This window comes from Chelon labrosus (assembly GCF_963514085.1).
Source record: "Chelon labrosus genome assembly, chromosome: 18".
In the NCBI taxonomy this organism is placed as follows: Eukaryota; Metazoa; Chordata; class Actinopteri; order Mugiliformes; family Mugilidae; genus Chelon; species Chelon labrosus.
Genome location: NC_140351.1, coordinates 6,642,749 through 6,659,116, shown reverse-complemented (window position 1 = coordinate 6,659,116; position 16,368 = coordinate 6,642,749). Strand labels below are relative to the sequence as shown.

Below are 16,368 nucleotides of genomic sequence, written 5' to 3'. Positions count from 1 at the left end.
TACTTAAGTTTGTCGACTGTTAAAATAAATAAATAAATAAATAAAATAAAATGTGATGATTAAATAATGATGAAAACACTAAAGGAACATCTGCTCTGCTTTAACATCATTAACGACGCTGTGCAGTAACAACATCAGGCACTGGGCTTAGGTTCGAGTCCGTGGGCTGACTCTCGTGTCCCGTGTTATTACACAGCAATATTTTTTTTTTTTTTTTTTTTTTGGGAGAGGGGGGGGTGGCGCGCCTGTCGCCGTGTGTTTTTGCTAGTCGGAGGCTTCTGTACAGAGATGGCAAGAGAACCGTAGCGTAGCAGACTGCGGGGCCTGCACGGTTGGGGTTTTTCACCGACAACCGTAACGTTAGAGAACCGCAGAGCCGCAGGGACAGTAGGAAAAGGGAGCGGGACAGCGAACAAGGTAAAAACACCGCTGCCTGTGGAACTGAATCCAACACAAACGACTTTCTCACACTGTTGAAAATTAATTCTTGACAAGTCTTTCCTTCCACATTCACCCCCCCCCCCCCAAAAAAAACACTTTGACTAGCTCTTCTTGTGTGATGGCGGACAATTAGCCAAGATGCTAAGTAAGTTGCTTAGCATGCCGGCTAGCAGGCGGCTATTCGGGTAATCGCTAACTTGGCTAAGTTTGGGACGCTAGCTTGGTTAACTAGCCGACGTAACTACAATTTGCACAGCTAAAGATGAAATAAATACGCTCGGTTTTATATTTGTGAGCAGATATCAGCACACGGTGAACCGGGTAAATATTAAAACGGCAGTTAGAGGGACAGTCGGCTAGCGTTAAATGCGTTTTTTCCCCCTTGTAGCTAGCTGGCTAGCTTATTGATAGCTAGCTAGCTAGCTAACTTTAGCCTTCGTTGCAGACTAGCGTCAACACACACATCTATCTACTCGTCGTTAACTAACATTATCAGACACGTCCGGTGCAAATAATACCACGCTTGCAAACATTAAACTCAGATTCGGGATGTTTAGTGTAAGTGTGCTAGGAGTTACCTATTTATTAAGTTGTACTTTGTGGGCTAACGTTAGCATGTCAGATTATCCAAAGTTTTAGACGGCAATCGTTAACCTTGCCAGAGATTGTGTGTCATGGTCAGTATTTATTAATGCAGACAAATCAGTTAGCTAATAACCACGCGGAATTTTTTATTTATTTATTTATTTTAAAGTGGCTTCAATCTGCTTCTCTCTGTTAGCTCACAATTCACGATCACGTCTGTTGAACTTTGTATTTTGAAAAGAAAACAACATTGTTTACGTTGTAACTTTCGAAGGTGGTGACATTTGTTGTTGTTGCTGTTGTTGTTGAAGGTGTATCTTAAGCGATGCACCGTGTTTAAACAGGTAAACACAGGCCGGACAATGGGTGGTGGGAGGTGGTGGTGGGGGGGGCTGCTGTTTATTACAGCATTGCTCCAACTTATCAGTAGCGCCCCTTCTTGAGCAGGATCAATGTAACACTTTCACTGTCCCTGAATGCCAAGGGCAGATTTTATGATCTCTATTTAGCTCCATATATATATATACATATACACACACAGTATATATATATATACAGAGAAGAAGAAAGTGACTGTATGTATGTAACAACTGGTGAGAATCCTTGTCAGTGAAGGTTTGTTCCTTTGTGTAAAGGCTTTGTCTTGTATTTCAGGATTATTTATTGCTTTCATCAGCCGTGACACATATTTTGCGTGGCGTGATTTGCTTTCAGGAGGCTTGCCGGCTCTGAAATGTACTTGTTTGTGTTCTTCTTGTCTCTCACACACACACACGCGCAGACAGAGCTTTGAAAGACAAGAAAGCAGTCGTGGGGGGAACACAGGAGGAGTCATAGCCTGCTGCCAGTGTGTGAAGCCAGTGTGCTATGCCAACATAAAAAGGCCTTTTTTTTTTTTGAAGGCAGCTCCCACTTGTTGTTGAGATAAAGGAGACCTAGGTTAAATATTGTTATTCACTTAACCTTTAATCTGCTTTAAGGGCATGCAGGAACACTGGAAGAACAAATGCTGTCTCATTACCTAAGCTAAACACAGAAATAGGCTGATCAAAACCTCTGGCTTGTAAATATGTCTTTGGATTTCTACCCAGAATATCAAGAATAGGGAAGCAAAGTCAGTGACTTTGTTTCGGGGACCTGGGTGGGTTTGCACTTTACTTCTCCCCCTCCAACATCACCCCAGATGTTTTCCAGTGCAGGCAACTCTTGTGTGTGTGTATAAACTGTTTCACGTGTGAAATCAGGGAACCTCAGCACTTCTTGAGGTCTGTCAGCCAGCGTTATACTAATGAATCTTCACCGGCATTAAAAGCAGGCGCACAAATAGAAAACGCATCGCAAAAAGTGAAGCGCAGTTTTGTAAGCAAACTCAGCCCCACGTCAGCACAGCTGCCTTTGCCTTTTTCCTGCAGGTGCAGCCCGAGCACCTGAGCGCGATGATGCCACATATTTAATGTTTGCTGTCCCTCAGATTTGGGTCACTTCAAAACTTTCCCTTACAGGCAAACACACGTATTAGAAAACACTCTGTTTAGACGTTCGTTATCAGCAAGATGTTAGGCCAAGTGGCTTGTATTTGGATGATTCTGCCCCTCACAGTTTAATTTACCACATTAACCCAAAAATCAGACAACCTGCATTCACATTTGAGAACGTGACACAGTTTTTTGGTAATTTTGTGCCTAATACGTCAGTAAATGATGCAGCGTGAACGTGTTGTCCATCTAGGAAACGGGGAGTAGCCTGGCCCTGAAATTTATGTCACTTAATTCGTTGTATGACTAATGTGCTGACAGTGGGTTAAGTGTCCAGAGGTTTTAAATCAAATTGTCCAGCCGGACATCCATCTCTATGCGGCGCTGGTTGTTTTTTCACAAGGAGGTTAAAAGGGAGGACTGAAGTTACGAGCGTCATCTTCTATGTATAATCAGACAAATACACCAGATAGAGGAGTTAAAATGTCTTGTGTTCCTGTGGGGCTTGTGTAGTATGATAGTGTTTAAAATGTGACTGTAATTGCATTTAATTTTGATAGAACTCTCTGATGCCCTTATCACCGGGATGAGTTGACAGTTTTTATCTAGATGCGTTTTAAAGGACTAGAAATTTCCTTTACTACAGCCCACATTCAGTATTACTAGATTGACTTGCATAAATTGATTAGGATGTCCCTTATCTGCAAGACACTTGACTTCTGTCTATATTTGGACTGTGGGAATATACTGGGACCCCAGTGGATGTTGAGACCAACACAGGCCAAACAGCTGACATTGATCGTGTCCTTGTTGGGAAGCAACACTGCTAAAACACGGCTTTCTTGTTATTTTCAAACCATTACGTGGCCCATATTGCTCCACAATGTAATCACATTCTGTTAGACTTGATTATATTGCCAACATTATATGAAGTAGACATTCATAATAGACTTAAAGGAACAGTATGTAAGATTGTGGCCAAAACTGGCCAAAACTGGTACTGCAATCACTTTCAAAATACTGTAGAACGGTGTATCCCCTCCAACCTCCCCCCTGACTCGAGGTTGCCAGGTTACCAAGGTAACGTTAGGCTACTCAATACGTCTCAATTACGTTTCACATTGCCATAATCGACGTGCTAATGTTGTTTTCCTCGGCGTTTCAGCATAATGACAGAGAAACGGGCTCATAATGCATCGCTAATGTTAGCAATGACGACTCGCCGTTTTTATTCCCCAAACAATTCCTTACCTTTTCAATTCGATGACCCACCTCCTCTGTATGCGCTAACGTAACGTTACTTTGCACGAACATGCATAACTTTGTTCGACTGTCGTGAATATTTGAAATGTCCGTTTACATTATGTACAAGTAAGTTAGCCAGGAGAAAATTAGCAACGTTGGCGTCTGTCTTCAAATTCTTCTCCGTTTTCAGCCGTCTCCATCTTTCAAAGGCATCTCCTGTACAAATCCTTGTTTTATTTCGGACTTTGTCACGACGTAGTTCGGATTCATAACGAGGTCTTTTAGGTTTCGTAACGTTATACATGTTTTATCTGACACGTTCGTAGCTGCAGCTGTGGTAACTGGAGCAGAGCTGGCAACCCGGAAGACGAAACTCTACTGACTTTGTGATTAGTAGATAGCTTGAGGGTGGCGCCTCAGACCAAAACACAACATGACAACATCAACATCAGTTGAGGGCTGCAACTTTCACAATATCCTGGCCGGACCACTGTTGTCAGTGATATAAGTATTTGAAATGAACATGATTTCTTCATGTCTAGTGACATATCAGGGCCATTTTATGATTAATTGAAATACATTTCTAACATACTGTTCCTTTAATGTATAAATAAAAGCTTACGCACGTGTTTGAGACGCTCATTCTCTACTTTTCATTAATGAAAACATGGAAAGTCTGTATTAAGAGAACAGAATACAACTTGATAGTCGACATATCAATTGGAAAGTTGACCACAGTGTCTGAGTTGGACATACAAGTACATTTATTGCCTAGTTTTGTTCTGTTTTAATCGTTTTTTGTCAGGATTTTCTGTTTTTCTCAGTGACTGATTTCATTTTCTCTCACCCTTGCTTTATACTGATATTAGAATATATTTTTCGCTTTGGTGTAGCTCATTTTTATTAGACTTTTTTTTTTATGTTAGCTTCTTTAAAGATTGAACATACTAATTACATTTACAGCATATATAATCTCTTACATAATACACATTGTGTTCTCTGATAAAACTGCTGCACAAAATGGATTTTCTGCTTTTTCTGTTATGCCTGGCAACAGCTGTGGCAATATCTCAGGAACTCCTTGAGGGGAATCTCTTCCAAATTTGGCACAGATGTTCACTTGGTTTAACTGGTCGGAGTTTATTTCGCAAAGGTCAAGGTCACTGTCAACTCAGAAAACTTGTTTTTGACTAGAAACCGTATGCCTGCTATGATAAAACCCAACGCAGACGACAAAGAGGGTGAAATAACGAACCAGTACCCTTACAATGGTTGCCCCGTCACAGATCAAGTTCGTCTCCGTCCATCTAATAGATTTCACACTGATCAGCTAGTCCTGGCACAGGCTGTCCGTGTCTTTTTAATTGGTTTCCTTCTAAGCTGCTTAAAAGCCACCAGTTCCAACAATATGTGTGTGTGTCTGATCAGCCGGTCTCTGTGTTAAACTTAGTGCTGTGTCAGTGTTCAGTCACAAAAAAAAAGCAGCTCTTGCAGACGAGGCTAGGCAAGCTTCCCCAACGCCGCGGGTCAGGATGATCTTCTTTCCACTAGTCATCATTAGAGTGTAGGTAATGTTTGAGGAATGTATTAAATGTCACTGCATATACACTTTAATTTGGGAGTAGGGTTGGGTATCGTTTGAATTTGAACGATTCCGATTCCTTGTTTCGATTCCGGTTCCTTACGATTCTCGATTCCGATTCTTTTAAGAGGCAGGGTCAAAAAAAAGTTTAGGATATTTTAAATGCGCTAGCTAGCCAACGGTCTTTCTGAAGGAAATAGTCTGACCTTCTCCATCAATTTTAATTCTATGAACTTTTTCCTTTTTATGAACTCTATACGTGGGCTAATTTGTTAGCTGCCTCAATGTTGGCGCAAGACATATTATTTAATGTATATGTATTGTTTTACTTACCGGATTCGGACTGCATCCGCTGCCGGATGCAGCGGAGGACGGTAGGCAGAGGCAGCGGAGGACGGTCGGCGCAGCGCGTCAAAGACGGGGCACACATTTATTTCTACTCCATGAATTCGGAGGTGCTTCATCATGTTCGACGTGCACCCTCCTATGCACGAAACAATCTTGTCGCAAATGTTGCATTTTTCCGAGATTTCGTTCTGTTTAGAAAAGTGAAGCCACACTTTCGACCTCCGACGCACGCTATCCACGTTCGACCGTAGACATTCGGTTAAGCCAACACTTCCGGTGGACGCTTCTGCGTCAGTGTTCAGCGGTTCCTTCTTCCGGTCTTTGGACTGGGAATCGAAACTAGGAATCGAAAATTAAACTTTTGAACGATTCCGGGAAAATCGCAAAGCTAGTCCCGGTTCCAATCGATTCTCGATACTCGATACCCAAGCCTATTTGGGAGGTACAAAGAAAACTGTTTTCTAAACTACAATTCTTGTAGATCTTAAAACATAATTTCATACCATAGTTTGGTGCAAGTGTTTACAAATCTTTATGTGCAGGGTTTTACTGTAGCTAAACAATAATAATAATTGCAGTATATACAAGCGGTGTCCCGATCAGATCTTAAATAAACTAAATTTCCTCTCCTGGAGATTCGTAAAGGCCTCTCTCATCCTCACCTAGAGACAGTAGCTCGTACATTGGCTCCAGTGTTCTCTACTCAAGAAATAATCTGGTCATCCAACACTATAAAATCCAAAACTCTCTCTGGAATATTTTTCTCCTTGATGCCGTCTTGAGTAATCTTTTCTCTTTTCTGTCAGCGTTCAGTTTGTTGTTGTTGTTGTTGTTGTTTCGGTTTTTCCCCAATCTACTCAGCGTATTCCCTTTTTTTGTGTGTGTGTGTGTGTGTGTGTGTGTGTTGAATAACGTCGTTGGTTATTGAACAATAATCTTTTTACTACCACCTCGCCTAACATCCACATTGCATAACACAAATTTCTGACTGACTTCATTTTTCCGCTGTTAAGTTCTTCCAAACGGCAGATAAGATTAGTCACGTGGTTTTGGTTCTTCTTCTTCTTCTTCTTTTTTTTTTTTAGCAGCTTTGACTCTGTAGCCAACCACCACTAAAACAGAAGTAGAAGAAGTTTTTACACCATAGGGTCATGGTTTTGGTTTATGGCTGACCTAAAATAAATAACTGCAAAAGATATGACTTGGCTGAAGCCTGACAATGGAAAAAAATGCCTGGACACCTAAAATAGGTGAAAAGAAACACTTTTATTATTAATATTAAATGTGCATTAGAGGTGCTGGTTGCGTGATAATTTATGACATTGCATTGTTTCATGTTTCTACCTTTATACTTGCTGTAACATTTACAAAAAGCTGATTATATAACCGCAGTTAGAGTGATCGGACAGGTTTCAAACAGGTTCACTTTAACCCACTTACTTTTTTTTTTTATCACCAGCTGTGGAAATGAAAACAAAGCTGACTGACCGTGAACTCTCTATTACACACTATTGTACCTCACTTGTGTGTGTGCACAGTGGGTCAAAGTAGAACCAGGAAGTATTAAGGACGGTCCTAAAGTGAAGCCAAGGACTACTACTGTTGTATAGTGTTGACAGCATGACAGACTGAGACTAAGGCTCACGAGTGAAGCTGACCTTTATTGTAAAATGTAATCCATCTATGCACAGGAATACTTTTTGTGTTGAGGAGACGGCTTAGAGGAGCACAGTCTTTTAAGTTAATTATTGATAAAAGAAGAATAAACATTTGTAGGTGTAACTGGCAGTCAGTTGTGGTGGGAATTTATCCAGTTTTGCAGCCGCCTAACCTAAAGTAGAAGTAATGTTGTTTTGTGAGAATGGAGAAATAGAAAAGCAGCGGGTGCTAAAACACATAACGTCCTGTTTTTATTCCTACACGTTGGGAGTTACGATGCGTAAAAACGACCGTCGCTGTGTGCTTCGGGGAAAGGTGTGACGTGTCAGAGAATGATTTGGTGTCTTAATGTGGTCAGTTTGTACCAAGTTCTGTTGAGTCTGGTTCTAACACTGTGGTTCTTTTCTGTTTCAGAGGAACCATGGGACACGGAGTGGGCTGAACCAGAGGGTCTAGCAGCACACACCAGTTGTGAGTAAAGATGAATTTTCCAGTGTTTTTTTTTCCAGAATTTACAACATATATTTAATATTTACCAATTTTAAGCCACTATTAATTTATATGCACCGATCAGCCACAACATTAAAACCACTGACAGGAGAAGTGAGTAACATTGACCATCTTCTGACAATACAATGTTCTGCTGGGAAACTTTTGGACCTGGTATTCATTCATGTGGATGTTACTTAGACATGTAGCACCCACCTAGACCAGACCAGACACCCCCCACCCCATAGCAATGACACTCCTTGATGACAGCAGCCATCCCCAGCAGGATGCAGCCTGACACAGGCACAAAAAACGGTTTAGGAACAACCAAAAAAAAAAACATGAAGAACAGCACAAGGTGTTGACCTGGCCTCCAAATTCACTAGATCCCAAACTGATCAGGTGTCTGTGGGATGATCCACAGAGGCCCCTCCCCTCAAAGCCCCCCAACTAACTATATTCTGTTGCCAGACACCACAGGACACCCTCAGAAGGCCCATGTCCATTCTCTGATGAGTCACAACTGCTTTGGAGGCACAAGGTTTGACTTACACAATATTAGGAAGGTGTTTTTAATGTTGTGACTGATCGGTGTATATATGAATGTCCTTGTACTAAGTAAGTAAGTCCTATTTACTTTATGCCTCAGATTCTGTGGCTCTGTTCAGACCTTGGATTAAAAGGCGTCCTCAGGCGTCTTTCCACGTCCAATCTCAGTTTCACTCTCTGTATGCAGATAATCTCAGTTTCATCAGTTTGGGTGCAGTAGAATATTATAACAACTGTATCTGGAGGATCTCTACCGCTGCTCCAGAACAGCAAACAGTGCTGTTTTTTTTGTGTGTGTGTGTGTACGCGTCACGACCTTGGCACACATGTTATTATTCATTGACCTCCATCCTGACGTTGATTGTTTTCAAGGCGTGCACAAAACTAACTTGAACCCTTGAACCGCGGAGGAAAATAAAGACATAATTTCGGTGACATAATTTCATTCCACGGAACCTCTTATACGTGAACATGACGGCGTCAATAATTAACCACATGCCGATTCGTTATTTAATGACAGTCATGTACTCGTGTTAAAGGCTTTCATTTGTTAATTCTTGTTTAGATTTATTCATTATATAGTTATTTAACAGCTACAATGACGATATACTTTAAAAGGCTCTCTTTGATGCTTTTTTTCTGAACAAATAAGGTATAACTCCACTAATAGGAGGACTAGGAGGCCTTTAATATGTCCCAGGACGCTTTGTGTGTTCACACTACCAAAGGAATGAGATCACAGACCCACCTCCTAATGTGGTCAGGGATCAGATCTCTCACATACGATTTCTCAATGCGTCCTGGGTGCGTTCACACCAGTAACGGTATACACATGCATACTGTTTACGCACGTGTTCCCAAATTGTTAGTATATGTGCTAGGTCTGACAAAAGCATTTACCAGTGTTGAGGGATGTAAGTTCACGACTTGCAGGCCAACCTGTAAAACATTTTAAAAAAGTGAAGACGCAGGTGCTGGTGAGAGTTTGCCTGGACCTCAGCCACGCACCTCCGTATTTTATTGGAGTCTCGCAGAGTTCATCTGTTTCTTATTTGCAAACCTACTGGATGTATATATGTTGCGTGTTTGACATTTGTTCTGTTTTTCTGTGTGTGTGTGCGTGTGTGGGGGTTTCTGAAGGTTTCCTACTGTGGTGTATGACATGGCCACGGCCTCGTCTAGAGCAGAGACTAGCCATAACCACAGAGGAACGTCACAGCTCCATGCCATCGGTGAGTCCAAACACAGTAGCAGAGTTTGCCCATAAAGAGGATCGATGATGCATCACGCTGTTTTTAATAAAAAATTAATCTTAATATCTCGTTGTTTCCTTCTTAGTTTCCTGTGCCAAACTCAAGAGGAAGAAGAGCGTGTTTGGGGCTGCCATTTATGTGGAGGTGACAGCGGACGGGGAGTCGCGCCGCACGGCGAAATCCCACAGCTCCTCCAATCCTAAATGGGACGAGAGGCTCACTCTGTAAGAAGCAAACTTTTCTTTTCAGACTCACCACAGTTTATTGTTTTTTCTTCCTCTGTTATTCTTTAACGTTCACCGCTTATACGTATTAATTCTAGCTTTATAATACGAGCAAATCTATGGTCACGCCAGAATTGCGTTTAAGACAATAACTCATGAATCCACTCAGTTTATTCTTGGAGGGGTCGGGAAAAAAAAACCCAGAGAGGCACAACGTGAGGATTTCTCTGAGTGGAGCTTACCACAAACATCTGTTTTCTCACACCACCCCTAAACCGAATGCTCCTAGGACAGTATGGAGCAATTCAGAGATAATTTCTCATGTGCCGCTTAGTACGCCGTGTTCGTCGTTGAATTTTGGCTCAACTTTAGGTCCTGTAATGTACAAAATTTAGATACTTGAAACACAGTTTGAACTTGTACGAGAAAAAGCCCCCCCCCCCAGGTGTGTCATGTGATAATTATTAGAACAAGGGGAAAAGCTGTATGCAAAACACAGAGCTCTTTGTATCACTTGAGACACTCGTGGAGCCAGCACCCCGAGCATGGCGGACTCTTACGGCTCCGCTGCTTCCGACTGGCTCAGCCGAATGCCAGGAACAAGTCATTGCAAATGCTAATTGTCTTGATTGGGTAATTATCGCTTGACAAGACAGAGTGCTACTGTGTTTGTGGTCTTGTGTTTTTTTTTTTTTTTTTTTTGCGCTATGGATGTTTAGCAAGCTGCTATGGGACCAACACATGGCATTCTGGGCCATAATCCTAGATGTTTCCCTTGAGGCTGATATGCACAGCTCTGAATACAATGGCTGCGCTGTACCGAGTTAATTTTCAGTAAGGATAGAAAACAGAAGGGGGGGCGGCTTTATGTGAGCAGAGTGCATCAGCTACTCGGCGAAGACAAGTTACTCTTGTGAGAGCAGATGCTGAAAAAGTTGAAAAACTGGAAGAATAATGCGAAGCGTCTACATAATAGTTCTTTGTTGCTTGTTTTCTTTCCTGAGGGGCAGCACATGCTGAGGCACTTACATATAGTTTATATACTTTTGATTGTACTGAAACTCAGCGTGAGTGGGAAGGATCGGGTGCACGAATAAGAACCTTTGTTGTGGATTGTTTTATGTTGTTTTGTCCTAGTTGTTTCACCTCATGCAATGAACACTACAGCGGAAAAACAAAATGAAATTCGACATATGTTGTCCAAGCCTGGTCGTTACCATCCTACGTTTCCGCCCGAAATTTGATTTCGGTCTGGCACGTTAGTCTGGCCCAATGTAATAGGAATCTGTCTCCGTAATGGGCGGATGCTTATTTTGAGGTTTAAAATCATTGGAGTTCCCTTAACCGATCAGCAACGTTTGGTAATGACGTATATTGTGCGCCGGAGTTCAGGCTCTTACGCTTACCACTTCCGCTTCCAGTTAAACAAATCAAACTTTTCCCAAAGCCAGTTGGAAGGAGAGCTACGACGTCCTTGCCATTTATAAACTTGACAAGACAAGCCTCTTGTTCTGGTTTTAATTCCGTGATGCTCTCGAGAGTTGAGACAACTTCGCGGATGGCTTCTGGCGTCTCTTCCTCCGTCGCCGTTGTTGCTATGCTGTTGAACTACAAGCTTCGCTGGACTACAAGCAACTCGGCAGGCGAGTTCCGCGTCATCACTCAACTGTTCGCTGATTGGCGCGGTTACACGCGAACCGTGGAAGTGCAATTTGGCCGGACTCCGTGCCAGACCGAAATCAAATTTCGGGCGGAAACGTAGGATGGTAACGACCAGGCTAACGTTGTCCCTCTTACGGCATAAATTCACAAAGTGAAAAGATTAGAAGTTTCACGTGTCATGTTTGTTTGTGTTTGCTTGTGTCGTCCTGATTCTTCTAGGAATGTAACACCGCACACGCAGGTGGATTTCAAAGTATGGAGTCACCACACCCTGAAAGCAGACGCTCTGCTGGGCAAAGCCACACTGGACTTGATTCAAGCCTTGGAACAGCATGACAGAAAATGTATGATTAAGCTATTAATCACAGAACAAACTAACAGTTTCATTAAAGCATATGATTGTAGGGTATTTTTGTTTTCTTGATGTCATTCAATACCTTCTTCTGCACCGTCTCTACTCCAGTGGAGAATGTGAAGGAGGTGCTGAAGCTGAGTGGGGAGCAGAAGGGCGTTCAGGTGCCCATTGGGGAGCTGACGGTTTTCCTCGATGGACTGACCGTCACCGACCAGGAGGACCTGGCTCCGCTTACCAACGGCAATGCAACAAATGGCACCAGTGAGCTCAGTGTTTATGTTAGGGGTGGGTGATGGTTAACCTTAAATACTGTGTGTGTGTTTTTATTTATTTAGGTCTACCATAAACCAAAAACCACATCTCTGTACCGTGAAAATGTCTTCTTCCTCTTCTGTTTTAATGGTGGTTGGCGAGCAGCATCAAACGCGCCAACAAGAAAAAAGAAGTACTTTAAATTCTGCCTTTAAAAGAAGACGACATCATGTTGATAGATATTACAGAGAGGGTTAGGGAGTTTATGGCGTTGGATGACCATAACATTACGGTAGTAGAGAACACAAGCCAAGGTGCGAGCTAATCTCTGCTCACTATATTAACTTTGACAGCCAGTTTATTGGACTTAATACAGTTGCACGGTGCACATGTGAACTGGGGGAATACAACAAAGATAAGAAAAGACTTTATGAATTTCTGCTCACTAATATAGGATCGGTATCTAATCGTGGATCGAAACTGTAAATGCAAATCGGCAAAGAAACTACCGTTGAACCATCACCCAACCTTCCACTCTCTTGAACTAATTTACTAATTTGACACTTGCAGCTGATGTTTGTAGGTTGACACTCTTTCTTTCTTTAATCTTCCCTCAGAAGTCCAACAGAATGGTGATGCCATCCATGAAAATGGAGACTCCTCCTCCTCTTCCTCAAGGGCTGCCAACAGGTAAACTAAACAAACTAATTTTGGGGCTTATAAGTTTCTTCTTCTTCTTCTCCTAAAATGGTCGTTGGCCCGGGTTAGTAGTACTACTTCCATCCAAGGAGCATGTTTATCCACAAGTTTAAAAGAATGCTAACAGACTCATGATCCCTGCTTCAATACATTAAGCCAGTGTAACACATGAAGACATATTTTACATTCCTGTTGATACTAATATTCTCGTACTTGCTCTGTGAGGTCTGTGTCTTGTCTGCTTGGGTCTTGTTTTGGGTTTTTTTCCCCCCAGTCCTGTCTGCACCGGTCTTATCTGTCACACTGTAAAAGTGCCAGCTCAGTAAGACTGACTTTTTATTGGAGAAACCACAAAAGAAGCATGTCTGCTCATTGCACCAGATAGGTGGTTGTTGGTTAAGGTGGCGGTGGCGGTGGTGGTGGGGGGGAGGGACTGGCTTCCCTTCCGCATTGCAGTTGCTGAGACAAATTTAAGACACAACAACAGGGTGTATATCTTAAGCTGTTTCCACTGCCTGGGTGTTCAGGAAATGTGAAAGTACTCAGGAGGATGGGGTACGTAGCCAGCGGACTGACATTTATGCTAAAGTCCCTCATCGCTGCACCCTAAATAGTGGTCGGTGTTTATGAAAGCAAGACGATTCAAATGTATTTTTGTTGTTTAAACAAAGACTTCTAAGAGGAGTTTATCCACGTTTGTTAAAATCATTAAACTTCTGGAACTAGGTCAAACCACTTAAGAAGAAAAGCAGGAATAAATATTTAATAAAACGGAGCAATGTTACGATGAAATGCTGCTGCAGCAAACCCGCCGTTAGCAGCCAGATAAATACATCACATCCCTTGAAACTTTAAAATGTATTTTTAAATGTTCACGAGTAAATGGAGCATCTTTATATTCACGTTCTTACATGTCTTGGTTTCAGTTTGCTGCAAATTTAACGCAAGAGACTCAGGATTCATCAGGAGTGCGTGTGTGTGGGTGTGGTTTGATTAGATTTGACTGGTAACATGTTGAGTCCTGAGTTAATTAACAGTGACAGGCCATCATGACATCATCTGCTTGCTTCAAATTAGCGTCAAAAGCAAAAATAATAGGTGTTTCAATCCTGGAGGCAGAAACCCCACCTTGCAGAAGTATAATCTGGGGAACCTTCGCTTCTGATGTTCCTCAAAATCTGTATTTTACAGCTTTAATCCAGTCGTTTTTCAAGCAAAAACTTCAACTTCGCCTTCCTGTTCTGGTGCCTGTATATGTGCAGCTTATAAAAGTTGAACAAACAGGAGTAAACAGTTTCTTCTCACTTAAATCTCTCTCTCAGTGTGTAGACTTTCTTGGCCTTACATCACTGTTACGACATGTTTGGCAATCTTAAAACTCTCATAATAGGTGTGTTTCACCTTCCTCTCAAAGTAGGGAGACCCTTTCCGGGGAGCCAGAGGCGCCAGGTCTCAAAGCCAGTCACAGACTTTAATATTAGACTGGTCTCCAGCTCTCTGCTGGGCTGTGAAGTCGAACTGATTCACACACTGTGCGTTTTTAATCCTACGTATATTCTTTCAGTAACTTTTAAGCCCAACAGGGGAGCTTTACGACTTACAGATCCACATCTTTCCATCTATCTTGATTTATCCTGTCGAGGGTCAAAGTGGGGGTCTGGAGCCTTTCCCAGCTGGCATTCAGCCCACTCAACCATCCACGCTCACGCTCGGAGCCAATTTAGAATCAACAGTTAATCTAACATTCGCTTCTTTGGCTGTGTGAGGGAAAACCTGCAGAGACAGAGGAATGACATGCAAACTTCACACGGAGTTTCAACCCCTAAAGCCACTGCACCACCCCGTATTTGATTTGTTGTAAAGTCTCCATATACGTGAGTTGTCTGCACTTGACCATTTAAGTTTTTCCTGTTGCTGACTGGATATCCACCTCTTGCCTCGGCAAAGCCTTGGTAGATTTTGTATTTGTCTCACTGTGGGGCATGACTGAACTCCCCCCTCAGCTCTGCTCATTACTCCACCATCTTTTCCCCATTATATCTAGTCCTACCCCCGTGAAACAACACTCTTAATGTCTAGGTTATGTTGTAAAAAGCTCCTTGTTCTTCCTCCTTAAAGCACAGTGAATGGTACGGACTTGGGCACGAGATCAGGTTCCTGTTCAGCCTCCAGCGGTGCCGATGGCCAGGTGCCTTCCAGCTCCTGCAGCCCCGCTCGCGGTCCTGCTGTCAATGGGGACGCCACGCCCAACTCCACCCCGGTCCACCAACCCTCAGACAGTGACACGGAGAGCAGAATGGGTGAGTTCGCTTAGAGTGTGCAAGCTACTGCGTAAGCTAACTTCAAATATGCAAATGAAGGCGTTTTAATCATCGTGTGCGTATTTCCAGCAGGTACCGTCAGGGCTGTCTCAGGCCACTTCAAGATTTTGTTCTTTATGGTTCACTTGAGCCCCAGTGAAGAGTAGAGCAGCGCGGTAGATTAATTTTCATTAAGTGACGCCTGTAATCTCTGCTGCTGTCAGCATCTCTGTGCAAACTCCCCAGAGATTAGGACAAGAAAGGAAAGTAGAGTAGAGTGCAGCATACTGTGGAGAGCAGGCCACGCTGAGCTGAAGCTGATGAGAGAATGTTAATTTTAATTCCTCCCTACTGTTGTGAGTGCTGTCAGTTTAGAAAAATGCCCAGAATACAGCTCTAACAAATGAGAACCAAGGTCGGTTGGTTTGAATGAACGGTAATCTGTGTTGGCTTTTTGATTTCAGGGTTGTTGTGTTAACGTTGACTCCACCAAATCTCAGATGGTTTGGTGTCATCATTTATTTATGTCGTTTGTCTTTGTATTCCTTTTTTTAAACTATGCAAATTATTATGATCATAATTTCCGCTGTTTGTTTAAATTAAAGTTTATTTGAACCCACACATTCTTTCTCTCAATGGATAATTTTCTTCACAGAGTCAAAACATGAGTTTATACATGTTGTTGCATGTCACACTCACAAGTCATAGATTCTTCAAGTGGTTCGTTCATACGAGTGAAGAATACTGTCGTCTCTTGCAGTCAATGGGGAGTCCTGTGATCCTGGTCCGGGGCAGTCGTCTGCCGCAAGAAGCGAGGTGCTGCCCCCTGCCGGCGACCACGAGGACTGTAGTCAAGATGCCGCCTTGCCAGACTCTGACACGGCGCAGAATAGCACATCTCAATCCCCGCCAGCTACCGCACCTTCTTCAACCTCCTCCGTTGCTGCTAAACCTACTGATGGCGCCACTTCTGCAACTACTTCTGCTGCTACGACCACTGCTGCTGCTGCTGCTGCTTCTTCCTCCTCTTCCTCCACGTTCGCCTCTCCGGCCCAGGGGGCCACCACCGCCGTCACGACGTCCACATCGTCGTCCTCTTCCTCTCCAGCTCTGGGAGAATCGAATGCTACAGGAGCCGGAGGTGGTAGCGGTAATAGCACGGCGACTGCGACTACAGATGGGGCCAAGCCCAGGCAGCAGGCCCCCAACGCAGGAGCTGCAGATCCTCTACCACCGGGGTAAAAACCCGC

At 43.0% G+C, this 16,368-nt stretch overlaps 1 protein-coding gene across 3 annotated transcripts in view; it reads left to right on the top strand.

Annotated features, from left to right (window-relative positions):
* The first annotated feature begins 277 nt into the window (after positions 1-277).
* wwp1 (WW domain containing E3 ubiquitin protein ligase 1) overlaps positions 278-16,368 on the top strand; it is a 31,309-nt gene continuing 15,218 nt past the window's right edge. Inside the window, exons 1-10 of one of the 3 annotated variants that reach the window (XM_084566571.1) lie at positions 278-417; positions 7,750-7,806; positions 8,296-8,365; positions 9,514-9,605; positions 9,712-9,850; positions 11,732-11,856; positions 11,976-12,128; positions 12,737-12,809; positions 14,937-15,118; positions 15,879-16,356. In XM_084566571.1, the coding sequence (XP_084422697.1) occupies positions 8,337-8,365; positions 9,514-9,605; positions 9,712-9,850; positions 11,732-11,856; positions 11,976-12,128; positions 12,737-12,809; positions 14,937-15,118; positions 15,879-16,356 (1,271 nt within the window). In that variant the 5' untranslated portion in view covers positions 278-417; positions 7,750-7,806; positions 8,296-8,336. Of the gene's footprint in view, positions 418-7,749; positions 7,807-8,295; positions 8,366-9,513; positions 9,606-9,711; positions 9,851-11,731; positions 11,857-11,975; positions 12,153-12,736; positions 12,810-14,936; positions 15,119-15,878; positions 16,357-16,368 lie in introns of all 3 variants that reach the window. The other 2 variants (XM_084566570.1, XM_084566572.1) reach the window with 2 other exon arrangements.